Raw genomic sequence first — 26863 nt, 5'->3', positions numbered from 1 at the left:
GCTTGTCTGAGTATTTCATGACAGCAACAGAAAAACCAAACAAGACATTACATACAAAATCCACCCAGAAGAGCTCCATAGCCCTAAGCACAGGAGTGGAGACGACTGGGTTTGGCACTGAACCAATGGATCCTCAGAAAGACAAAGCTGAAGTAGCAGAAGAAAATGCACAGGGCTTAGTTAGAATCAAACCCTTGCTCATTAAAGGACATGACTGAGAAAGCAAATAGAAATATGCAGGGCAGGAAAACTATCTGCAAGCCATGCATCTGATGAGAGTTTATCATACATCTTACATAACGAACAACTGTAACAATTTAAATATGGACACAAGGCTTGAATAGTATCTGTCCAAAGAGGACATACAAATGGACAATAAGTAGATGAAAAGATGTTCTATGCATTAGGGAAATGCAAGTCAAACCCACAATGAAATATCACTGAACACCTACCGGAGGGGCTATAATCAAAGTAACAGATACTGGTGAGCATGGGAGAACCAGAATAGGAGGTGAGATGGGAAGGCACTGTGAAAAAGTTGGCAGTTCCTCAAAAAGGTCAACACAGAATTTCCATATGACTTGGCGGCTCCACCCCTAGAGAACTGGCAAGAGAACTCGGGAGCGCTGGAGGTCCTGTCAGATCCACTGTGACAACAAGGCCGGCTTACGAAGACCAGCAAAGGGAATAAGGCAGACATAAAGGGTACGGACTGGATGATCAAATTTATGCCAAGTGTTAGAATGTGGTAGTGTTCATGGCGCATTCACCATAGCCAAAAGGTGAAAACAACTAACGCGTCCGTCTATAAATGAATGGATAAACAAAATGTGTCAGGTGAAGATAGTGGACCATTATTCTGACAAAAAAGGATGCAGTTCTGATAATATGCTGTCAAATGTACTATCATAACAAAGCTGAATCTTAAAAACATTAGCTTAGCCAGACATAAAAGGGCACATGCTACATGGCTTGTTTATACTAGGCACCTGAAATAGGCAAATTCATAGGCAGAAAGATGAGGGGTGTGTGTGTGTGTGTGTGTATGTGTGTGTGTGTGCGCGTGCGCAAGAAGGGGATGGAGAACTATTGCTAACTATGTAAAGTTCTATTTGAGTTAATGAATACATTTGGAATGGTGATGACAGCTGCGTACCAGTGTGAATGTCATTAAATATTTATGAATTGTGTCTTTCAAAGATTGAGACACCATACTATTTTTTTTAAAGAAAAAAACGAAAATGAAACACGAGGCAGTGTACACCTGGAAAAGTGTTTCTCGAAGCTGGAGCCACTAAGGGTGTTCCTGTTGCTCCCGCTGCTCTGAGGAGAACCAGCATTCTCACTGAGGTGAGGAAAGCAGGCTTTACTAAGACTTCCACAGTGGGGAGATGGAGACCCCAGCGACTGCACCAGGGTTGAGATTTGCTGGGGCAGGCTGTCACGCAAAAATGGCATTAATGGTTCTACCAGAACCATTGGCTCAAAAAGGTAGGCCAGAGTTGAGATCTATCTAGTGGCTCTGTCCCAAGAAAGGTCCATGTTTCCTACAGTGTCTTAGTTCTCACTGAGGGACCCTTAGACCCTGGGTCTGAGAAGATGTACTCATTGCTCTTCCAGGAGAGTTTATTTACAAAACACAAGAAAAGCTGAGTGGACGCTGGCTGCAAAGTAGTGGCGTTTCACCAAGGGCTCCCTGGGCCCATGAGGACCTGGGCTGTGCCCTATGTACGATAACAGTCTCTTCACTGGCCACCTCACCTGGGTACCCAGGGCAGGGCAGGGTGCAGTCAGGCTCTGAGGCCTCCTAGTTGATGGTAGCCCACTACACAGGGCTGGAGGCGGGCGGCATTTCCAGAGTCCGGGTATCAAAAGGGTTGAGATGGCGGAGGTACAAACGTCCTTTTGGTACCATCATTAGCCATCCCGTTCTACCCACAGAACTACAGATTTACCATAGACAAATGAATATGGCTTCAATGGGAAGATTAAAAATATCCCTTCTGTTGTTAAAGCTGCCATGTCTATGTAGGGGGAACACACACCATCTCAAAAAGACCCCATAATATCCTGTCAAAGTGGAACTGCTAATAGTCAGACTTGAGAAACAAACCTCCTTAGCAGCTTGGGTTCATTCTGAAAAACAGAGGAAGCAGGGCTCCTGGCTTTATTTTTAATAGAGGGGTTGTCATGCCAACTAGGGCTGCTGTTTAAATTGAAGGGGAAAAAAGAAGTGTTCCTTCCTACACAAACTTTTCAGCAGGGCTCACAATTAGTCCTTTAAAAACCATGAAAACCCAGCACTAGGGCGATGGTAAACACTGTGCTCATATTTAAACTTGTCAGACAAAGGCCATGATAAACTTCGGTCTCCTTCTACTGTTCCAGTCTTCATGCCCACTAACAGGGTAAACAGGGCCCTGAGGAAAAGAAATGCTGACATGGGCACAGGCCCTCCATCTCGAGAAAGAATGGGACGCAGAGAGAACAGCGTCCCCTGCCCTCCACGGTGCTTTCACACACACCTGCTGCCGCGGTGCCAGTGCCAGGGGAGGGGCACACTCACGGCGGAGTCACTGTCTTTTATTTTTCTGGTGCCTGTGGGCCCAGGTTGGCGAAGGAGAAGAGCCAAAAGGCAGGAAAAGCCTGCTCTTGTGGACATGAGGCTTGTTGGGGACAGGAGGGAAGGCTCACAGACAAAACCTCTTCCCCCCAAAGCCCGGCGCAGTGGTGCTCTGAGCGCAGAAGATGCCACAGTTTCTGAGGACACATGGACAGCTCATTCATCAGTCAGGGCAGGTGACTAGATCCTGTTGGAGAGGGGCCCACCCCAAACCGACACAGATGTTCCCTTCTATACGCCCCTCAGGACTGTCATGAGGTGTGGGAGGCAGCACTGACAGCACTGCCTACCTATAGTCAGTGAGACGGGCACTCAAGGGCTGAAGAGCAGGCGGAGGGACAAGTCAGTCTTGACCCTCCCTGTCTTCTCCTTCCGGAGCAGGGTGGGGCAAGGTTTCATCATGCTTCTCTACATGGCAAGCAACTGAGCCTCTGAATTGTTTATTTCAAAGCTTATTTCTTGGACCAAGACTGACTACAGAAAACTGAAACCCTAGGGCAAAACTGCCAATAAGGAGGAGGACTGCATTTACTTCCCACCAGGCCTTGACGCCATTCAGATGTAGTAGCTCATCCCCTCTACCCAGCACACTCCAAACCCTCACCTAGAACTGGCCTGTTCCTAGCTAGGGAGCCACAGCTTCGCTCTGCTGTCTTCTCTGATTTCACCATCTTTCACATGTGTCTATGTGAGCTCTACAGCCAGGTAAGAGTCTCTCTTGTACCTTGTAGACTCTGTCACTGCCCTGTGTCTGGTAGCTCCTGTGTACACTGGAAGATCAGCAACGTCTAAGCATTCAGCTGCCGCACAATGAGCTCCGGGTGCTGGCTCCATGAGTTTACATGAATTAACTACTATCTGAGGAGATGGTGCAGTGGTAGGAGCACTTGTTTTGCAAGGAGATGTTTGGACGCCCAGAAACCAAGTAAAAAGGCAGGTATGTTTGTGTGTGCCTGTAACCTCAACACTGGAGTGTGTGTGTGGGAGAATTCCAAGATCTTAATGTCCAGCCAGTCTAGCTGAAAGAGTGGTTTCTCATTCACTGAGGTTCTATCTCAAGGCAATAGCCTAGAGAGCAATAGAGAAAGACATATGAGATCTTTTGTCAGCGTCTGCATGAGGGTGCACCAGCATACTGAAGTGCATGCAACACACACACACACACACACACACACACACACACACACACACCCTCAGGTTGTTCTTCATAAAGATGGACTAAAGATGGTCTCTAAGATGCTGGTGGACAGTCAGCCAGCTCAGGATTTCTGAACTCTAAGTGACTTTTATTTTCTTGATTTATATTTCTTGTGTTTGATTCTTCAAGGAGCATGCAGAGCTGTTTCTTATGACAGAGAGAAAAATGCCAAAGTAAATTTTATTGTACGAGGAAAGGAAAAACGCTTTCTAAACAGAAGAGTGGAAATCTATTCATGAACATTAGCGGCAAATCCAGCTGTCCTCACACACTATTTCGTATTGGCCAGAAGGTAGAACCAGCTCAAGCACTGAGCTCCAAAGCAAGTTGCGATATATTCATACAATGGGTTATTACTCATTCATAAAACAGAATAAAATGTTGAAATAAGTTATGATGTGTGCAATCTGTAAACAGCCGTGAGTCACCAGATGTGGGTGCTGGGAACTGAACTCTGGGGGTCTGCAGGAACAGCAAGCATGTTTAGTTATCTCTCCAGACCTGGCTTCCCTTTTAGGATGATAAAATGTTTAGGAATCAAAGATGATAGTTGCTGCTATGACTTTGGTGTTCACAGGGGTTCCTGCATTGAATGTCTGTGTGCAGGATGCACTTTGGGAAGATGGTATGACTGCCAGGGTGTGGGCCTCAAAGCATCGGGGCCATGATGCAGTCCTCACGCACCTTGTGAGTTCTCAAAAGGGGGGCATGCAAGAGAATAAGCAATCTTGGCTCCTCCCATCCTTTCTGCTCCTGATTTGAGATGCAACCTCTTGTTTGTTCTCAAAGGTTCTCTTACCACTGCTACCTGGGGTAAGCTGACAAAGCCAAGCAGCGGCTCTCTCCACAGAGGCTATGTCATAGACTAGGAACCTCTAAGACTGTGGGATCAATAATCCTCTTTTCGGTAGTCTGTGCCAGGAATCTCACTATGGAGCTAAAGAGCTGACTAATACAACCATACAGTGGTAGGGATGTATCAAACAGCATTGAATTATATACTACTAAGTTTGATATGTGAACTTTACCGCAACTCAAAAAAATGTTCTTTTCCTGTTTTAACTAAAAATCTTGAAAAAGTACAAGGGTAAATGAGAGCAGCAAAAACAAGCCAAGTAGATTCAAGTGATGTGAGAAGTCCTTCTGTATATGTGTTGCTTTTACTGGTTAATGAGCAAATGAGATGTAGAGAGAGAGTAGGCAGAGTCGAAGAGATGCCAGCCAGCTGCCATCGAAACAAGACACATAGAAAATGAGGCAATGCCATGGCCACGTGGCAATACACAGACTAATAGAAATGGGTTAATTTAAGATGTAAGAGCTAGCTAGGAATATGCCTGAGCCATTGGCCAAAGAGTGTTGTAATTAATATAGGTTCTGTGTCATTATTCAAGTCTGGGTGTCTGGGAACAAAAGTGCAGTCTCTGGCTACACTGAAGAAAACCCCAGTAAATGAGGAAATGGGCAAGCAGGCCATTCTAAGATGTTATCTGAGGTGGAAGGAGGGTTCTTGCTTAATTGAGGGTGGCCTGGCTCCATCCTCAGTGATGATGGACTGGACACTCCTCCCCCATCCCCTCTAGGTACCAGGGTGCCTCATCTTTCTTGTATGGCATCAAACTGTGTTCATTAGAAGATCTGAGTCACTGCAGCTATCACATTTGTGGAAAAAGCCCCAACTACCTGTAAAAGGTAGGAAAGGCTGAAGCAATGTGTCTAAGGCCTTTATCATAGGATATGGGTCTTCCTGGGTCAGTCATATATGCAGTAAGTTCTTGTTGCTTGCTGTTTACCTGTAGACTGGTGGCTACTAGTGTATAGAGAGAATATCCCTCTCAGAACTGCATTCCCAACCCTATACAGCCCTTGGCACTGGGCAGGTTATAATATACATATATACTGAAAAAATGAATTTTATAATCCTATTAATCAATTTATATTTCTAACAGACAAGACAAGGAGATGGTACCAAGTCAAAAGTCTCCGAGGGATGTACAGGCCCAGGGAACTAAGGGGTAGGCCCACAGAGGGAACTGGAAGGCTAAGTGAGAACATCCAACCCAAGCCTAGGCCTGAGCGGGGTCCTAGCAGGGAAGGTAATGTATGTTTGGGCACCTGGACACACTTCACTGTCTCACTGCCTTGTGGGGGATTTGGTTTTTCAGAAGGCTGAATAACCATTGTCCCGTCTAGTCACCAAACCAAAGACTGAAAGCAGAAGTAAGCTACACATGCTCGTCTGTCCCTGGGTTCCTGCCGAATGTGGCGAGCACCGCGGGCTGGAGGCTGAGCCGAGCTCTGGTCTGATTTCAGCCAATCTGTTACAGTATTCCACTCCCTGTCCTCGTGCCCAGAGGCTGTTGCAATGGATATAAATTTAGAAAGAGAAAGATAAATAACACATAAAAGTTTATTTTAACAAAATAGGTTGTTTCTGTCCCTCTTTTTCTGTTTTGCTAAGAAAGATAAGTTGGTCTCCTGACTTATTTTGCCTCCTCAAAATTTGGTATTCTGGGCAGAAGCTTAATAATTCATAACCCCAGCTCAGATGAACTAACTCCACATGAAACCAAAACATCACATGTCTGTCCTAAGTGTTTCCTAGCAGAGGGGGTAAGAACATCACGGCCCCTTGCTTAAGACCTGGAATCTACCAGTCCATTTCTGAGCAAGCCCAACCCTCTAAACAAAGACAGTGCCTATCTGGCATGAAATGATTTCTGCCAGTCAGCCTCATGGTGAGTACCCACGTCATGTCATCAGGAGTTACGCAGTCCTAATTTAAATGAAACTATTTGCTAAGGACATTAGAGTCGGAGATGAAAGGTTTTGGTTGTGACAGAAGTTATACTGGGAAAGACACTGCTTCGGGAAGCGCTGTCCACTCACAGACTGCAGGGTCCGGTCCACAGTAAGAAACTCACTATCATTTCAATAACCAAAGTAGGAGAGCAAAGGTCAATAACTGGTCCAACGATATATGCACTGGCAGAAGGGAACAGGGACCAGGTTTTATGGCCCTTCCCCAAGTCATCTTGACTGGAAAAATGGACTCCCACCCTGCCCCAACCTGGAAAACAGCCAGGCTTGGCAGCTGTACCTCTGACAGCATCTCATACTGGCCTCTTCTTCCTAGAGCAATGGTCAGTAAATCATAGACCACAGACGCACTTTGCAGGCTGATGAGGCGGTCGCTCTTGTGCTCAGGAATCCTGCTCAGCACAGCATCTCGGTTGGCCTGAAGATGACATAGAAGAGAGAAACAGATGATAAGCCAGCCTACATTCTACTATTTTCATATAACATAGAGGCCACCTAGGCTCTCCTGCTCCACAGGACAGGCGTGAGTAGTGGACCTATCACCTCAAGCCATATATCCAAAATCCTCAGATCACCCTAGACAGACTATGGTCTGACTTAACACTCAAGGCCAGATGCGAGCCTGTCAGCAGGTGTTTGGAGGAAGTCTTACAAGGCTGGGCAGAGCAGAGAGCTTGTCTGGGCCTCAACCCACAGCATCCTTCAAGTGAATTCCCCAACCCCATGCTGTGTCTTCTGTGATCTGGCTTCTAGTATATGCTGAGAACCAGGAGAGCATTCCCAGCTCTGTACTTCCTCTCACTGAATGGTGTCTTCAGGTTCCACGGTCCCATGGAGGTGATCAAACCTTTCCCTCAGTCACTAAGTGACACTCAAATTCCTGGATGACACCTCTATGGGAACAGACCTCAAAGATTAATTTAGTCTTCTAAAAGGAAGCACACAACAGATGTATGAGATAAGAAGCGAGCAATTTTCACGTTGCCATAGAGGACTCCAGAGAACACTGGCCAATTTCCCTCTTCTTCGCACAGAAACCCGCCAGAACAGCCGCGCTTTCCCAGGCCGTCTATCAAAAAGCAATTGCTCCGCACACCAACATGTTCTCACTGCTCCTAAAATTTAATTTCTCCATAGATTCCTCCAGATACACCACACACACTAGAGTCTTGATAGCTACCTCATTTTCTTTTCTCTTCCCCTAATAGGGAGTTCTAAATCACTAAAGCTAGATTTCTGCCTGCTTCTCCCACCCCCAGCTCTGCTAATGAACAGAGGTCTCTGCTCCCATCTGTGTGAGGAGCAGCGAAAGGCCTGCACATCATTCCTTGTGAGGATGGGACATAAGGTTCTGGGGTCACTTGTCCCCTAGGCTGATGTTTAATCTTCCTGTCTGACATTCTGAAAGGTCACACACACACACCTTGCTTCTTGCTAATGAGGCAAAATGCCTTCTTTTTGTGTGTGTCCGAGGCGTTTAGTCTCAGCCACCCATCAGAACTTACTCACTTGAAAACTCTGGACTTTTAAATGTCAAAGCCAAATGAGACTACATAAAACAGGCCGCTTCCTACAAAGTGAGTCACCTCTTAAGAAAACAAGCCTGCTTTTGAAGACTTCATTCTAAGTTTTCTTTACGCAGCTCCTTTTGAACCCAACAAGAGATGCTCCAAAGAAGGAGGGCCTGCTGTATTTATTTGCTATAAATGTTCTATACTGAGACCAATGCCCGGAAGAAAACAAAACAAAATTAACAGATACTATGTAGGAGAGGTTTTCAAGCTATTTCTAATATGTCCTCTTTTTCAGAAAGCATTGCTATATTTTGAGATGTATAGCCTAGAACCTTCGGCAGACCCACCAGCAAGTACCCAGAATGCTGACTTGGCTGAATTATGCAGACACACTTCTGACAAATTCTTCCTCTGGGAGAAAAGGGATCTTCTCTGCAGTGAGAAGTGCTACACTTTCAAATGACTTCTTGTACGTGAAGAGATGGTGAAGAAATTTATGCTTCTATGTTAAAGTCAGAACTAATAAAAAATATAATTTTTCCAGACATCCAAAGAACAAGGCAGTTCCTACTTTGTTCTGAAATTGAGCATATAATTTTCTGTCCTAAAAATGAAAAATCAAAGTGCCAAAGGACACTGGAGGAAAAAAAGTCCCCTAAGGGCAACTTCATGTACAAGAGGTTTACAGAGAAGCCATGACTTCACTAGATTTCACTGTCCCCTGAAGAGATAATTCCAGAAACCATGGAGGCCAACCTGACTGTCTCAAAGGTCTTGGCACAGGCTATCTGTGCTTTTCTCACTTCCATGAAGGAGTAGGTGAGCCGAAGACACCACTCCAAAGCATCTATACCACACTAGGACAAGAGCTATAGGCATGTGGCCATGCACTTGACCTCACGACTGTCATCAGTAACCAGCGAGAGCGCATGGACACCACAGCCAATCACATTTGCACTGAAGAAATTAACTGCCAAGTGCAGAGCCCAGTACAGCTGGAAGGCCAACACGCACTGCCTTCTACACCAGTGACAAATGGGTGAGTCTTGCTCATTTGAAGACATGGTCCCAGACCTGCTGCCAGCATCATCACCTATGTGCCTTCCCTGATTCTGCCAAGCCAGAGCAGAGAATATAAATGCCACCACCCTGTGTTACAAGCTGACGGTCAAGGAAAGATGAACCAGGGCAACCTGCTTCCCAGAGAGGAAGTGAGCCCAATGACGTCAACAGCAGCCCAGTGGACAGCGATGGTAACTCAAGCAGTCTGCTCTTGTAAACACTTCTGGGCCAGTCTGCAGAACAAGAGAACCCCAAGTTTTAACCTGAGGCAAGAGAGTTACGCATGTGGAAGCCTTAGCCTCTGCTGGCCACCTCTTCCCTGCACACAGCACCTATCTCCTGGCTCTCTGTCTGCAGTTCCCCTCAGCACAGCTCTAGTCTCCAGCTGGCCACCATGTAGAGGGTGGGGACTTCACTTGCTTCCCTTACGATTCTTTTTCCTCTGGGCTGCCTGCTGGGCTGAAAGCTCTGAGGAAGGAACCACACAATTCACAGACAGCTGCAGCAAGCCAACACACTGTATGCTCTTTGCTTACTCTGGCCTTTTAAGTCCTCATCTGTAAAAAGAGAAAGCAGACAGGGCCTCTGGCAACCTGTGTTTCTGCTAAAGTGCTAGGCACAAACTACTGGCCTGGGGTAGTTCTAGCTACTTCAGCACCGAGGCTTCAAGCCAGGGCTGGCATTCCTAGTGCTATACAGAGCAGGAGCCCAATAGACAACAAACACACAATTTAGACCAAAAGTCAACATCCTGGCCAAAGACAATGAGTGAATTTCAAAGGAATATGGTGGCCTGGCGGCAACAGCCCTGAGGACAGCAGCCCTAGACAGCAGAGGCATTCCCACAGCCCTAGATTCTGCAGGGGCAGGGGCAGGAGCAGGTGGCGAGGCAGCGTGAGAGCACCAGGAAAGCAGAGGGGGTGTACCCACAAGTGACCCATCAGTACTGCCTTCACTAAGCACACTGGGAAGATACACAGGGGCCATGCTGGGCTGCGCTCCCTGACAAGCCCCTGTGAGGAGCATTTCCACTGTAGTCCCCTTGCATATGAACATGCTAACATCCATCATAGCTGACGGATGCAGGATATGCTGAGAGTCCTCTGCTGTGGTAGGAGAGCTGACCAGGGACTCAGGCATCTTTCTTTTCCAAGTGCTGCTGCTTTACCCCACTCTTAGGCATTCCTTCTGGAAAATTTTTCTCTAGACCAAAAATCATCCTAACGAGGGAATGAGCACAACAATAAAGGAAGTCTCAGGATGGGGAAGGAACAATGAAAGTCACATTCCACTTACCATAGATTCACTAATGAGCAGTAACAGCAGCGCCTCTTCAGTATTTTCTTGAGGACAAAAAATGCTGCATAAAGAAAACCAACTTTGGTATATGGCAGTTTTGAAATAACAAGAGCTACACCACTACAGACTACAAGCAGAGTGCAAGGCTAAAAGCATCTTCATTTTTATATAGAATCCATGAAAAATACTGTATAATTTGGACACTTGAATTAGCTTGCTTATTTCTATGGCAATCTGTGGAATTATTACATTTCTGCTACAAATTTTAATGGCAAGCAGAATGGTGAGAGAAAATGGTAAAAACCTAAGTTAAAAGCCCAAATAACATATGTACCTATTACAGAGGCAGAAAGTAAAACTGGTCTAAAAACGGCATGCAAACAAGAGGGTGCTTGCTTAGAGCAGGAAGCCACGCATTTCAGTGGACAGCAGCTCTACCCGCCAAAGACGCGACCCTTTTGTCTTTCTGATGAAATTAAGAGCAGCTTCAGGGACCACACACTATTTCTCATACCGAAAGAATTTAGGGTGCTATCTTAGCTTTGACACACACTTTGTTCTGGGGCAGCATGCAAGAGCTGCCCTGTTAGTCTACCTCTTGGTACTTGGCTGAACTCTAAAATCTTGGATTAAAAGAAAAAGATGTTAAGCCCGGTGTTGCTGAGGAGTAGGAAACAATGAAAACGCAAACCTAAATCCTTCCCCCGTGCCTCTCCAGGTTCTGTGAGCACTGCTAAAGCTATGGAGCCACCTCCCCCCACCCCACCCTCTGGAGCAGAATTCTGCATGTTATCGCCAACTGGGCCAAACTCAACTTTTCCCCAAGAATTGAAAAGGAGTTTATAATAAATAAAAATAAACCTGGTTAAAAAACCCAAGCACTGCATATTTTGAAGATGACTAAATAAGGACTAAATTTATGCCTTCCTAGGAGCAACACAACAATCATTTCATTGAGATTTACTCTCCAAAAGAAAAAAAAAAAGCAAAATCCCACGTTTTCCAGATAATTATAAATGCTTGTTTTCTCTGAAGCATCAGTAACGTTATTACTGCACCAGAGAACCCTGGAGGTGACGCAGAAAAGCACAGTGCCTGCTTCTCCTGCAGAACTATGCCTGTGGGGGTCTCCAGCCCAGGGCCATGCAGGGCTCAGCGAGGCTAGCCTGGGAATAGGAGCTGGGGTGGGCCTGGAGCCAAAGCTTCTTTGGGGGAGTCAGCTTGTGGTAAACTGGGTTTTTCAGAAAACAGAGCATTTCTGATTATTCCCTGATATCCTGGCTGTGCTTACATGCAATTGGGATCTTGTAAATAAAGCAATAGCCGGAACCATTTTTCTAATGGCTAGCTAGTCCTGCAGACTAATTGAAAAGAGAGAGCCCAAGCCGTGCTAATTATGACTTAACACCAGCCAATTCAGTCCATGGATAATCTCCAAATTCCGTCTGAGCCATCCAGTCTGTTTAAATGCTAGGTTGTTTTATTTTTACCAGAGTTGCTAACAAGCAGTGAATTAACATCGAATTCCACTTCCTTGGCCCTGCATGTACGGCAGGTGGATGGGCACTGAGAAGCTCCAGGGCCAGGGTAAAAGGTGGGAGAAGCAGAGTAACCGTAGGATACAAGCCCGAAAACCATACTGAAATGCTCCCTTGAAACAACGAAGCCTTCTGAGACACATTTCTGCCACTTCTCTCTTCCTTGCTCATGCAAGATAGGCCCAGGGTGGGTAGTCAAAATTGTCAGGACCTTCCTTTTTTGATATTTTCTTCTCTGTGTCTCAAGTGCCCCAGGAGGAGACCCCAGAGTGTCTGGCCTCAGTTCTAGAGGGTGGAAAGCTGGAGGGCTAGATGCACAGGGAGTTGCAAGAAGGGCAGGGTAGGGGACAATGGGCACCATCAGACAGTGATCAGCTCCCAAGCTCCAGCAGGGAGAGGCTGAGGGTAGGAGGTTTGCAGGCTCAGCCTAGCCATGCCACCAGCTCCAGGGATGATCTTCAGGCAAACCACCCAAGTGCTTAGTTTGGATAAATTCATCAACGCATCTTGTAGTTTTGTAGGGCACTGGGAAAGGGAGTCCTCAAGACACTGATAGTTACCATGGTTTTCTAGGGCTTCCAGGTAAATATTTTGAAAATCAGTTCCCCGGCCATATACACGTTAGAACAAGTAAAAGAGAAATCAAGTCAATCTTATCCAAATGCATCTTAGCTTTCTTGTTGCCTGGGGTTTCTGCAGTAAGGAAGTGGCTGTGTAAAAGAACTGGCCCCTGAGGAGTCGCTGGGACTTGTGTGGCTGCAGGAGTGGTACTGAGTTCTCTACACACAGGAAGCTGATTCAACTCCAAGATCTAGCTGAAGCCCCAGAGAGGAAAGGGGATTTCAACTAGTAATTGAGAGCAGCTTGATCAGGGATCAGCTGGTCCAGCTGAGGATTACATAGACCTCCCTACAACTCCTTTCTTTTTCTGTCAACTCATGTGGCTCAACCCCTTAGAACAAAGAAAGAAATACTTCATCAGGTCAGCCTAGGTCTGTTGAGCGTTCCTCCTAGCAGGGATCAGAAAAGTCCCACATGGCTTGTCATCTTACATTCCTAGAGATGGGACAGGGTCCCTGCATTTCTGGGGAGGGGTCAGGACTCTCTGCACAATGACTTAAAATGGGATTGTGAGGAGACAAAAGAGTTCTACCAGCAAAAGTCACCCTGATCTCATAATGTCCCTTGCCTTTCCAAAAACTCTTCATAGCAAACTAGGAGGCCCAGACCCAAAGGACCACACAACAGAGATCGCCTCCTTCTCTTCTGTCTACCTGGGAGGTCACCCCAATCCTTGCACTCACAGCTGCTCATTCAACACCTTCTCATTAGCCACTTGTAGACACAATGGTGGCCTTTAATCTCCGGCTTTGTTTGTGCTAATTTTCTAGACTAATATGCATGTAATTATCCAAGCCACCAAACATGCTTTTACAAGGCTGAAAGGAAAACTACACCTAGCTGAAACACAACTATGTACTGAGAGACATTACAAGAACCTTTGTGGCACCGCAGCTTCTATTAGTCCCAAACAGAACAGGGAAATCACTCAAATGGCCATAGGAAGAGACTGGCAAAATGACATTTATAAAACAGCATTGAAAATAAACTACTGCCACATGTAGAAATACATGTGAATTGTTCAATTACAACAGCAGATAAAACCTAGACATAAACGAATATACAATTTATGATTGTTGAAGCTAATGCAATGACTTATTTATTTTGAAATGGAGTCTTACTATGTTGTTGCCCAGACTGGTCCCTAACTCTTGGGCTCAAGTGATTGCCCCACCTCAGCCTCCTGATTGCTGAATTTACAAGTGTGCCACCATGTTTGACACATAGCTTGACAAAGCCAGAGAGAAGGCTGGGGAAATGATTCACCAGGTAAAGGCCCTCGTCACCAAGCCAGAGGACTGGATTTGGTCCCTGGAACCCACATGGTGGAATGAAATAACTGACTCCTTCAAGGTGTGCTCTGATCTCTGCACGCGCGCAGAGAGAGAGAGAGAGAGAGAGAGAGAGAGAGAGAGAGAGAGAGAGAGAGAGAGGATGCAAAACAAAGCAAACTGCTAACAGCTAGACTAATCACTGGACTAATCTTCAGAACAGAACCAGGTTTCTCTGATCAGGGGCAATCAGTCCCTGGGAGAGGTACAAAGACAGCCCCAGGGCTCTGGAAACTGCTGCTCCGTGAGCAGGATGCTATTACACATGTGTTCTCCCAGCCAAAAGTCACTGCTTGTTTTACAGCCACTTCATACACATCAAATACAAATACAAAGCTTGCCCTAAAAATAAGTTAACTGCAGCAGGCGACCTCGCAAAAAGACCCGGAAGGGCATGGAGGCTACAACAGATCACTCTTCCTCTCTCTAGCCAGGATTTTCAACATTTTATCTTCCTTCAAACTTCAAGTGATCGGGCAGAGAAGGAGCATGGCCTCCACCTCACACGGGGGCACAGTGGAAGGAAGAGCTTTTGAAAAGCTTGCTTTTCAGGGCAGCCCATCTTGGCCAACACTCTGAAAGTCTTTTCGGTTTGCCGGAGCTACAAGAGTCTGAGCCACATAAACTACGGCATGTTGAGTGGTGGGCTGCAACCTCATGGGGTCATGAAAATCTGGTAACAGTAAAATGTATCTGAATGCAGTGACCAAAGTTAATTCTGAGTCAAACACAGCAACCCCAAGGTTTCCGGTGCCAGAGAAGCCACTGCAGCCTTGGTTCCGGACTAACACTGTTAGCATGCACTATGAGCTGCAGTGTTTGCACAGGACATACAGAGTTCCACGCTCTTCTACAAGCATAATGGTTTCGTTGTAAAATAAAGACTTTTACATTTTTCTACTGTCATTCTTCAGCATGTAAGTACCAAAATTAGTATATGGTCTGTTAGAGGTTTGTTTTTTTTTTTTTAAATTACTGTTTGAGTTGCTGACTTGAGTAATAAAAAAAATATTCAATGAATTTTGGTTTTAGATTAGGGCAGAATTTCCAATAATCTCTGAAATGGCCTCAGACATAGTTCTACCATTTTATATTATTTATTTATACAAAGTGGCATTCTCAGAATTGACAATTATAAAATTAAAATACCGATCAACTCTGAAAAATGCTGAAGAAACTCTACATCCCACAGAGTCAAATATTTAACAAAATTTCATTCTTTATGTAAAAAAATACGTGCATCCATCTCATTAGGACATGAACCTGCGTTCACCTATAATAAAGAGTAAAATTAAATGCATCCCAATCAACGGTTTTAAAATCAATTTCTTGATTTGCTGTCGGTAAATGATTTGTAAACCATTTTACCTATGTACACACCCAAGGTTGCACAACAGTTTCTTGGGAGAGAAGGGGAAGCAAGCGGAAAAGTTTACGAAGTTCTAAGTTCCACTCTACGTCGGAACTCCAAGGGGAGTGAGGACAAGATGAGGCCCAAGCATCCTGTGCAGATTCCCCCTTCTACTTCCCAATGAGCCAGCTGAGGGTGGCGACCGCCTCAGTGCGGGTGTGCAGGACACACAGCCCAGCTTCAGCAACAAAGGAGCATTATTGATGTAGGAGCCCAGGGGATGTTCTCTCTACTAAGACACCAGCTGAGAAGGAGGGTGTGCACAGACAAACTGAGTAGTGTGGAAACGGATGACACACAGAACAGACTCACAACAGATCACATAAAGAAAACAGAAAGTTAATTCTTCAAAAGGACAAATAGAAGAGAAGTGTTCAGGTAGCCCGCTCCTGCCCCTCCACCCTCAAAGAGAGAAAAGATGGGCTGTAACAAGAAATTCTGCAGGAAAAAGAAACATGGCTGACTAAAAAGGGACATGGTGAAAAATTCGATGCCCCTGCTGAGATGGCCAAACATACAGAAGGATATAAACCACTAAGACAGATTCATGAGGAAAAAGAACCAAGAGCTTAAAGTGAATTCCCCCAAAGAAAAGCCAAGGACAGATGCTCTGAGGTGAATCATATCTGATATTTCAAGATATTTCAATGCCAATCCTTCAAGTTTTTTTAATAGAAGAAAAAGAAATAACACCCAGCCCTTTTTATCTGACTAAAATTATCCAGATGCCCCCCAAAACTAAGATTTTATAGGAAAACTACAGAATAGTATCTATTAGGAGCACAGGTGCAAAAATCTCCAAGAAACATAGAACCCAAAGACAAATTTTAAAAGATTATACACTAGGACCTAATGGAATTTATCCCAGGAAATGCAAGGCTGGTGTGACATCTGAAAAAAAAAAAATCTATGAATGAAATGCACTACGATAAAGGTCAAACACCACAATTAGCTGAATGGATGGACAAAAGTATCTCACCGGATTCAATACTCCATGATAAAGACAGCAAATGGGAGTAAGAAGGATGGCATTTGATCTGATATCAGGCATCTTAAAGCTTTCAGCAAACACTGCAATTAATCTGAAAGACTTTTCCTGCCTGAAGATCAGAGATAAAGATATTTTCTCATGTCTACTCACAGTAATGTAGGGTCTAGCCCTACACCTAAGGAAGAAAACAAAACCAAAAGTAGCCAGCTTTCAAAGGAACAAGTAAAACTATATTTAGGATGACAGAATAGCCCAAGGAATCTAAAAAATGGAGAATTAACAAATTCAGCAAATTTGCAATATGAGATATCAATTCCTCTTCCATACACTTGCAGTGAATAGTTATGAAATTAAGAACAAACAGAAGAGGCCATGCTGATAGCTAATGGATGAAAGAAGCCACATCAATTCCACCATTAGCTAAGAGTGATGTGTGATTACTGAGGTGGGCATGAAGCCCCATGCCTAAGAGCTCCTGGTAATTGGCAGCTGCTGGGAAAAGAAGAGTCAGTTTTCTTTAAGGGTAAGTAAGGGCCCTGGTATGTTAACCATACCCCAGCGGGGCCACACACCCAAAAGCAGATGGGCAGCACAAACTAGAATTGAAAAGTTTTTAAAAGGGGGGTCACAAAGCTGGATAGGGAGGGGAGGGGTGAATCTGGGAGGATTGGGTGTGTGTGAATATGATCAAGACACATTGTATGACATTATAAAACAACCAATTTTTTAAATTGAAAAAAGAATAGGATTATTGAAATCTATAAAAAAGTTAAAAGTGGGTTGAAATTTTTTTAACTAAAATTTTAAATTTTTCTATTTATAATAGCACCAAAAAAACTACGGGGCTTGGGCTGTGACTCAGCACAGAGTACTGTCCAGTGCCCTGTGCAGGCTGGGTTCCACCCCCCACCTGCCCTAGTCTGCTTCTCTGCCGCTGTGACAAACACCTCAATCAAAAGCAACTCAAGGAGGAAAGGTTTATTTCACCTTACAACTCCTAGGTCATACTCCCACACTGATGGACGTCACGGCAGGAACCTGGATCTGCTGCTTGCTGGCCTGCTCTCTAGCTCACTCTCACAAGCTCATGCTCAGCTAAGTTCCTTACACAGCCCACGCCCATCTGCATAGGAATGGAGCCGCCCACAGTGGGCTGGGCCCTCCTATATAAATCAGCCAAGACGTATCCCACAGACAAGTCTGATCTGGGTAATCTCTCAATTAAGTTTCCCTCTTCCCAAATGACTCTAGATTGTGTCTTTTACAATAAAAACTAAACAGTACATGTCCCCTTCCAAAAAAAAAAGGAAAAAAAGAATTATGCATGCACATAACCAAAAAATTAGGAATATGTTTAACAAATGAAATACAAGCCTTGCGGCCTGAAAACTATGAATCATTGCTGAAGCAATTTAAAAAGTATGAAAGAATGAATAAATAAATAAGCACCTTGTGCTCACAGATCAGAAGATGCAATACTGTTTACAGTATTGCCTGCATTGTTTCACAAGTTACAAGTTCAAGGTAATTCCGATCAAAATCCCAGTGCTTTTAAACATGTATTTCTGGAAGAAATGAGCAAGAGAATCCAAAAAATGCAAATGTATTTCAGGGTCTGGAAGAAAGGCTGACACCTGAGAAGAACTGGGCATTATTTTTGGAGAAGCAAACACTCTCAACTTTGGTGATGTAGTCATAACTAGGAGTGTACTGAAAGCCAATGAATGTACACTCTAAGTTAGGGAGCTGGAGAGCGTGTGAGCTACAGACAGTATACAAGCTAAACAGACTGCGTGTATCTGTAGGAAACTCAGCTTGTGTGTGGGGCTGCCTCCCGGAGTTCTCCTTACACAGCTAGGAAGCGGACAAGGTGGGAATGAAGTCAGAAGAGTGACAGTCAGCCAGCTGAGGAAACAGGAGAGTTTCTGTCTCTGGGGAGAGCTCCACCCGGTGTCACTGGAGGAGAAGGGCGGTAACTGAGACCCTCTGTGCACCTGGCACCTGGGACGCGCACAAGTGGCGAGGGTGAGAAACAAACCCGCACTTTGTTTTGAAGACGTGAAATTCACTGAAAATCTGAATCTCAGATATGCTTCTGGATAGCCCCTCCTGAGGGGGTCAGAACTTCACAGTGCATTAGGGGACCAGAGCAGGTGTTTTATGAATCCAGACAAGGCCTGAGAAGGAAAGGTGGCATGCATGTCAGGCAAACTGCTTCAGCAAGGCTAGAAAAATGAAGATCAAAACAGAAATATACAAAGTCCCAGGGAAAAGTCAAGAACGCATTCCCCTGTCCAAATCTACACAAAAAATGCAAACTGAGTAAGATGACTACGGGGGGAAGAGAAGCCAGGGTGTCAAGCAAGGAGCCAGAAGCCAGGCGGCCTATCCCACAGCGTGCTCCCCGCCCGGGGTTCCAAAGCAGCTGCCTGCAGTCTCTCAGCACCTGCTCAGTGTGGCAACATCAGTCACTAGCGTCCCTTTGCTCTTCAGAGAGACGAGGAGAGGCCACCAGGCCTTGTACTTTACCAAAGGCAGAGAGGGAACCTAATGGCTCTGCGGGGCAGAAGTGAGTGAGCTTTTCCCTGCCCTCGTCCTTGTCTCTCCACCCTCTACCTCCTGACCAGGGAAGACTCAAGCCTAAGAAGGTAGTAGCACTCTGGCCCATTTTCCTCTAAGGAAACCAAGTCCCAAAATAAAATCTTGTAAAAATCAGTAAGTTCTAAAGAGACATCTCTTCTCAAGCAGTGGCAAATTATTCATGTCCTTACACATGGTTGGCTAAGAACAAGATTTAAGAGATGGGGAACTGTTGAAAAAATGAATGCCTATTAGCTCTGGCTGTAACAGTGGCTGCTGACTGCCGCATCATGCTGGGATCTTGTGAAAAACGGAGAGAGAGTCCCACAAACCGGCACAGATAGCCTAGGAAGGTGGCCCAGCACTGAGCGGAGAGTAGACCTCTGCTGGGTAATGAACAGTGGTGAGTACCGACCTCTGCTGGCCTGGTCAATTAGTATCCTCAGCGGATTTCACATGGGCAAAACCTGGCCTGTGCTCTTCTGCCCTTAACCATTCTCGCATCCCCTTCCCACCCCAGAGGCCCCAGCTGAAAACATCCAGGCCCATACTTCTCTCCTGAGTAGACGCGAGCTCTGCGAGGGAGTGTGTAGGTTTTGGTGTTTGCTCCTTTCCGGAGAGGGTCATCCAGAGGTGACTGGCAGGGAGGATCCTCCAGGGGGTTCCAGTAGCTCTGCTCACACATGCCCCGTAACAAGATTTCTGCCAACTGCCTGGCTATTGTCTGGGAACACAAAGAAAGAACAGCATGATTATTAATGTGTTTTCTACCATCCACTCCATCGTCACATCTATTAGCTGTCACTATGCGGGAGACGCCACTGCAGGACTCAGAATCAAACGTTTACTTCTATACGAACATCATACACATTTATGGCAAAAGAAAATATAATATGCTAAGACATTTGAACACTTTTTAAAAAGATTTATTTTATTTTTAATTATGAATAAGTATGTTTGGGGATATGTGTATATGAGCACAGGTGAAGGCAGAAGCTTTGCATCCCCAGGGAGCTGGAATTACGGGGGTTGTAAGGCCCGTGACATGAGCGGTGCCAGGAACCGAAGTCCAGTCCTCGGTAAGGGCAGTGCCTGCACCTAACCACTGCACCATCCTCCAGCCCACGAAGAGGTGTTTCAGAAAGTTCATGCACTTCAAATGCTGTCTTGTCTACATTATACATTAAAGAGACTTTAGACCCCAAACAACTAAACAAGTAGCTAAGCCTTTCCTTAGAGCTCCTGGGTCAACTGCAGATGTTCTCATCACCCGGCAGCAGATACCTGCTACAACTCAAACCCAGAGAAAAGCCAGGACTCAACTTTTTTTTTAAAATTTATTTATTTATTCTGTATACAATATTCTGTCTGTGTGTATGCTTGCAGGCCAGAAGAGGGCACCAGACCCCATTACAGATGGTTGTGAGCCACCATGTGGTTGCTGGGAATTGAACTCAGGACCTTTGGAAGAGCAGGCAATGCTCTTAACCTCTGAGCCATCTCTCCAGCCCCGCCAGGACTCAACTTTAATGATGTATGTGTGTGTGTGTGTGTGTGTGTGTGTGTGTGCGTGTGCGTGTGTGTGTGTGTGTGTGTGTGTGTATGTGTGTGTGTGTGAATCTCAGCATGGCCAGGTGTACACCTGCAGATACTCAAATGTCCTATTCCTGGAAGCACTAAAGACCAGTTAGTTATGCTACCACCACGGGAGGTAGCACTTGAGTAGTGGGGTGCCCTGCTTCCAGGATACTGGGGACTTCCTGGCCCAGCAGCTCAGAAGCCAGCTTTGTATAATAGGGAAAGTGGAGTGAGGGCTGTAGTTTCTGATGAAAACGGGCTTTCCACAAAGCTGGTGGGTGTTTCTCACCTCCCCTGAAACCCAGAAACACCAGGACCTTCTTCTAGCCAGTGCAGATGCTATCCCAGGTCCTCTGCAACACTTCTGCCTAGTACATTATCCCAAGAGGTGTGTACCTACTAAGAAGGGCCTTGTTGACAAAGGCATATTGATTTTCCCTCCCCTTCTCCCTTCCTCTCTCCTCTGTGAGTGTGAGTGTACACATATATACACACACGTGTCTCCCCATTCCCCATTTTCAAACAGAATCCATGAATCCCAGGATACTCAATCCATAATCACCCAGAGATGCAAAATAAAACCTCAGGCAACAGAGTTTTCCATCAGGTTTCGTGTTCTTTTGAAGATACAAAGAGCGCTGATGTTCCCCCAGAACGAGCTTTTAAAGTAAATGTGTTCTAGAAGAGAACTTTGCTGGGCTTTATCCATAGGAAACTTCCTAAAACTCCCCAAGGAAACCTAAACGCAACCAGATCATTAGCCTGGTGGTGTCTGAGAACCACTGTGTGAAGGCAAATTTTCTTGATTATCCCTGTGTAGAATCCACTGCCTTTAAATGCCTATGAAAATGTGAAATTAAATGAACCCGGATCATCCCCAGCTGAGCCATCTGTAAAGATCTCATAAGAACACAATCTCCAGGACCTAAGGTACCCGAACTGTCTCCCTGGGCCTTCCTTACTGCTTCTCTCTGATCTCACCGCCACCACAAGAGCGACAGGCTTCTGAAAGCGGCAGCTGTCAGTCACCCTCCACTCACCGTGGCCATGAGCTGAACATTAGCAATAATGAACCCACACACACCTCCCCGAGCCCCATGCACGCACTCCGAGACTGTTTGAAAGGGTACAACCCAGTGGCATTTAGTACATCCACAAGGTTGTGCAATCCTCACCACTATCTAGTTCCAGGACATTTTCATCACCCCAAAATGAAACCCTATACCTTTTAAGCAGTGGCTTCTCATTTTCCCCCTCTCAAACCCTCAGAAAAACCAATGTGCTTTCTGTCTTGATGAATTTGTCTATTTAGAAGATCTCACAGAAATGGATACAAAATGGCCTTCTGTGATCAGCTTCCTTTATGGAGTGCAGTATTTTCAAGATGCATCCATGTTGTTATTAATTTCCACAACTTTTATTGTCAAACAAAACAGACATGCCCCATTTTGTCCACAAACCCATCTTGTTTCCAGTTGTTGGCTGTTAGAAATGGTGCTGTAATGAACACTCACGGTTAAGTTTGTGTTGGAAAACGTGTTTAAGCGCTTTGGGAAAAGTACCTAGGAGTGGCATGCTATGAAAAATACTTTTAAATCCCTTTCTGCTATGCTTTCATATCAAATCAAGTTCACAAGACAACTTTACCATCTCATAAATACATCATACATTTGCAATTATTACCTAAAGTAAAAAGAATCACATAGCTATAAAATAGATTTCTTGGCCCAGCCACAGACTTGCTCGATTGGAATTCCGAAACTGTAGGTAAGGACATACTGTTTGGCATTCCTCAATAAGGTTAAGGATGTAGATCACTGGCAGAGCACTTGACTAAAACCAAAACCACATTTGGTGGTCTGAATGTAAGTGGCCCCCATAAGCTCATAGAGAATGGCACTACTGGGAGGTGTGGCTTTGTTGGGGTCAGTGAGGCTTGCGCCTCCATGTTAGAGGAACAGTGTCACTGCTGGGTTGGGTTTTGAGATCTCCATGTTCAAGATGCACCCAGTGTCTCAGTTGATTTCCTGTTGCCTTTAGATAAAGATGTAGGATTCTCCAGCACCATGTCTGCCTGCACGCCACCGTACTCCCAGCTGCCATGCTCCCCACCATGATAATAATGGACGAAACCTCTGACACTGTGAGCTGCCACTCAGTTAAATGTTTTCTGTTATCAGAGTTGCCGTGGTCATGTCTGTTCACAGCGACAGAACCCTAACAAAGGCCCCACAGTTCCTCAGATAATTCTCACACACTCCTTCGGCTCAGAACTCATGACCCCAACAGCTGAGAGCAAAGGCACACCCCGATTCAGACTGATATAAAGTGGGGACTGTCCCCCACAGGAACACCAGATGGCGGCTGAAAGACCCAAGGGCAGTTCCGACTGTCACAGACTCGAGGAGGTCCTCCCTGCTCACCTCGAGAAAACAATGGACGATATCTATCATCTGCCTGTCTGTCTGTCTTTGAGAGTCAACACAAATGGTCCATTTGAAACACTACCTACTCAGTATGCTTCAAAAGCAATTCAAATTATCAATTGAAAAGCGTCATGGAATTCTGAGAATAAGTGAATTTGAGAGAAAAGATATCTGGCAACAATTTTCATGCATACAACTGCAAGTTCTCATGACTTAAAGGACCCTAAAAATTCAAAATGCTTTGTCTGAATATAAGTAAGCCAATATAAAGTATTAAAGGCCTGATAAGTTCTTGATGGGAAGTATGTGTATATGTAGAGTTACTTATCTAGTTCAACCACATATTCTAGAAAAGCCTTCTGTTCAGCTGCCTAGCCCCATAAATCATATTTCCACATTCTAAAACCTTGCAGATGCCCAAATGAAGCTCTCTCTGCATTTCCCATGATATGGATATCTTAGTCTTATTCAAATGAACATTCCCAATGACAATTAAGGACAAACATGGGTAATAAAAGACAAACTGCAAATTTATATAGGGTTGTTATATTAATTGTGATGGAGGATATTTATTAGTACAGTGAGCAATAGGTCTTTACGTGATGATCAAACTCTATAGAGTTTACATGAGATAGACAGACTATCTTTTGTACTTCTAAGTTTTATGGTCATATCACTATCTAAACAATTAGTACTTGAGGATCTCATCTCTATGTTCTACCATGTTAATATGAATTAAAAGCACACATCTGACCCCTTCCACAAAGGGATATCCACGAGGCCTCATCCCACCTTTTTTAGGACACAAAGTGTCCACTCAAGAGAGAACACATACAGCAGGAGGCCCAGCATCGCTGGCCAGCAGGGAAACACCAGTGACCACCACGACAGCATTGTGCACCTGCTAAGAGGGCCATAAACAAAGATAACAAGTGCCAACCAGGCTGTGGATGAAGCTGCGGCGGGAATGTAAAGTGGGGTAGCTACTTTGGGAAACAGAATCTCCTCAAACTGCTCAACACAGAGTTCTCATATGGCCCAGTAGTTCCACTCGGAAGCACAGGGAAAGAAAGAAGACACTGGTCCACGCAAAAGCTGTACACAAATGTTCTCACAGAAGCATTAGCTGTAACAATTGAGGTACCCATCAACTGAAAAGAGAACGTGTGGATTCATAAAATAGAATGTTACTTGGCAATAGAAAGAAAATACTGAGACGATATGGAAGAATCTTATGCTAAATGAAAGGGGCAGTCACAAAAGACTACACTGCACAACTGTTTATGTGAAATGTTCAAAACAGGCAAAGTGTAGACAGAAGTGTGATTAGTGACTGTCAAGAGGCGAGGCAGTAAAAGAGCGGGAACAGACGACCAGTGAGTTCCAGGTCTCCCTCAGTGATTACAGTGTACTCAACATGCGGGCACACTAGCTGCACAGAGTGGGTGAGTTACTGCGTACACACAGCCTCACACGGGTGTGTGGTATGAGCACTCACAGGACCGATGCCTCATGTCAGACCACTTACCATTCGCAGGTTCTGGGTTGTTCTCGTCTCCACCGCTCTGAGAAGCTCCCTAAATCTCCCGACTCCTCTCGTCAAGTTCCTGTGTGCACACAGAATTTGACAAGGTTTCCATCTGGCATGCATTAATATTAAGAATTTTATACACAAATTTCAATGCATTTTTGTCTACCTAAAAGCTGTTGGCCAGAATTCAAGCAAATGATTTTTTTTGCACATACCTGTCTGTCTTTGAGCAACTGACCTAACATAAACAGTTTGTGTGTGTGTGTGCCTTTTAGACTGAATCAAATTTCCTCAAGGAGACAAAAACCTAAAAATCAGTTCTGAGGCAAAGAAAAAAAAGGTAGGAAATGTCTCACAAGAGTCTATTCTCAAACTCACTGTAGCCCCCACTATAATGGTACTGGACTCTGTACTTTCATTTAAAAGGAGATGGTGACACTGGGCAGTTAAGGACATCAGCAAGGCACCGCATGCAATGTGGTGAGGCTACCTGCTGAAAATTCGTGAGCAGGATAAAGAGAAAAGGCATGAAAAGGGAGGGCTAGTCTCACGTAATCACTATCTGATAAGTGCATCACATGAACCTCCAACCCTGAACTGATAAAAAGAAGCAAAGGGCCAGTTAGGCAGTGGTGGCGCACGCCTTTATTCCCAGCATTCGGGAGGCAGAGGTAGGCAGAGCTCTGTGAGTTCGAGGCCAGCCTGGTCTAAAAGAGCTAGTTCCAGGACAGGCTCCAAAATTACAGAAAAGCCCTGGGAGGGGGGGGGGGGAAGCAAAGGGCCAAAGGCCTCTCTGAGGGCCACTGTGTACTGCCCTGCCTGAGCTTCCTGTGTGAGATCAGAACATGATCACTCATCCTCCTACATGGCCCATAAAGGCATGTTTAACAACGTATTTCACTGACGACAAATAATTTTTTAGAAAATCCTGGCCAATATATCCAGGCTCCACTTGTCTTCTTGGAATGCTGGGTCTGGCTTTTGGCTGGGGACACCTCCCAGCCATCTCTTTTACATTGAGCACTGCCACCATCTATGACGTAACTCAGTGATATTTATAACAGGCTCATTAGAACACATCTCATCTTTCCAGAAACCCACAGAATGGGTCAGCAGGTACAATACTGCCAGGCAGCCTCCGCAGGCTGTGACAGACAACTCTTGTTTGGCTGGCATTTTAAACCATGCAAAGGTATGAGATAAAAATGTGGCTCTATAAGGTGCAGTCACCACGAGGGTGACTGATTCATATCCTATGCCCATGTGACTTCCAGAGCTCTCATTCACAAGAACAGCCCAGAACCTTGAGACAGTGGCTGGCTGGCCCAGGATGTGAATACTCCCCAGCCCCCTCACCCACACAGAGGAGACGACAGAAAGTCAGACGTTTTGCAGTAGCATAAAAAGAGAAGCCTGTGTTCAGGACTTGATCAGAGACAAGAACAAAAATTAGGAACTAGGCCTGGGACACGCAATCTACTCTGCCCGCCTCTTCACTCATTTGTATGGGACTTGTGTTCATGGGCAACAACGTACATTGCTCTGGGCTGAGGCTCAGAGCTCTGGACTACCATGGGAGGGAGGGAAAGTGACAGCTAGCGTGGGAAGGAATGGCTATGGTAGCTAACTCTATTTCCATATGGCCAACATGTCCACCCACCCACTGTGGACAGAAAGGGCGGCGCTCCGAGCTGATGAAGTAAGGGCATGCCTGAAGCAGCATCCCCGGAGACCCTGAGAGACCCTCATAAAACACTGCTGCCACTGTAGAAATTAGACCTTGAACAAGCACGTAAAAGCTAAACATCATAACTATGGGGAGGCTACAAATAGGACCTGGTCATTTGGGGCGTCTTCCGTGCCCTCTTTGCAGAATGAACCACGGATAGAGTTCGACAAGCCAGAAATGATCACACAATCTAGCAGAGAAGAGAAGTGAAAGGGCTTGCTCAAGCTCACAGCCTGGCAAGAGAGCAAGCTGGGAGCTTTCCATCATGCTGTTCCCACCATGGGCAGAAGAAATATAAGCTCATGACCCAAGAGGAGAGAACAAACACGAATCCGAGAGCTCAGAGGTGTATTTTGTGCCACTGATATGCAAATACTTCACACAGACAAAGAGCATAAATTCTGCGTGCTGGTGATGACAGCTAATGCGATGCTCCTTAGGTACTGGTTCAGACTGGAAAAAATCCACTGGGCCAGGTAAAGACGCCTGCACTGATGGTTATGCCTTCAGCTATCTGATACACGCCACAGGCTAGAGAAACCCAACTCCCCTTTCTGGCGGGCTGTGGTTTCTCCCATGCAGGACCGAGGCCCTCTGCTGGAAGAATGCAA

The 26863-nt window shown here is 45.3% G+C and overlaps 1 protein-coding gene across 3 annotated transcripts in view; it reads right to left on the bottom strand.

Annotated features, from left to right (window-relative positions):
- The window catches only part of Ttc7b (tetratricopeptide repeat domain 7B), a 217301-nt gene that overhangs the window by 98603 nt on the left and 91835 nt on the right, over positions 1–26863 (bottom strand). For all 3 annotated transcript variants that reach the window (XM_038336771.1, XM_038336772.1, XM_038336773.1), the window contains 4 exons: positions 24521–24599; positions 19540–19712; positions 10514–10577; positions 6922–7059 (listed from right to left, as the gene is read on the bottom strand). In XM_038336771.1, coding sequence (XP_038192699.1) covers positions 6922–7059; positions 10514–10577; positions 19540–19712; positions 24521–24599 — 454 coding nt within the window. The remainder of the gene's footprint in view (positions 1–6921; positions 7060–10513; positions 10578–19539; positions 19713–24520; positions 24600–26863) is intronic.

Source organism: Arvicola amphibius, chromosome 7, assembly GCF_903992535.2.
Source record: "Arvicola amphibius chromosome 7, mArvAmp1.2, whole genome shotgun sequence".
NCBI classification, from domain to species: domain Eukaryota; kingdom Metazoa; phylum Chordata; class Mammalia; order Rodentia; family Cricetidae; genus Arvicola; species Arvicola amphibius.
This window is presented reverse-complemented; position numbering and strand designations above follow the sequence as displayed.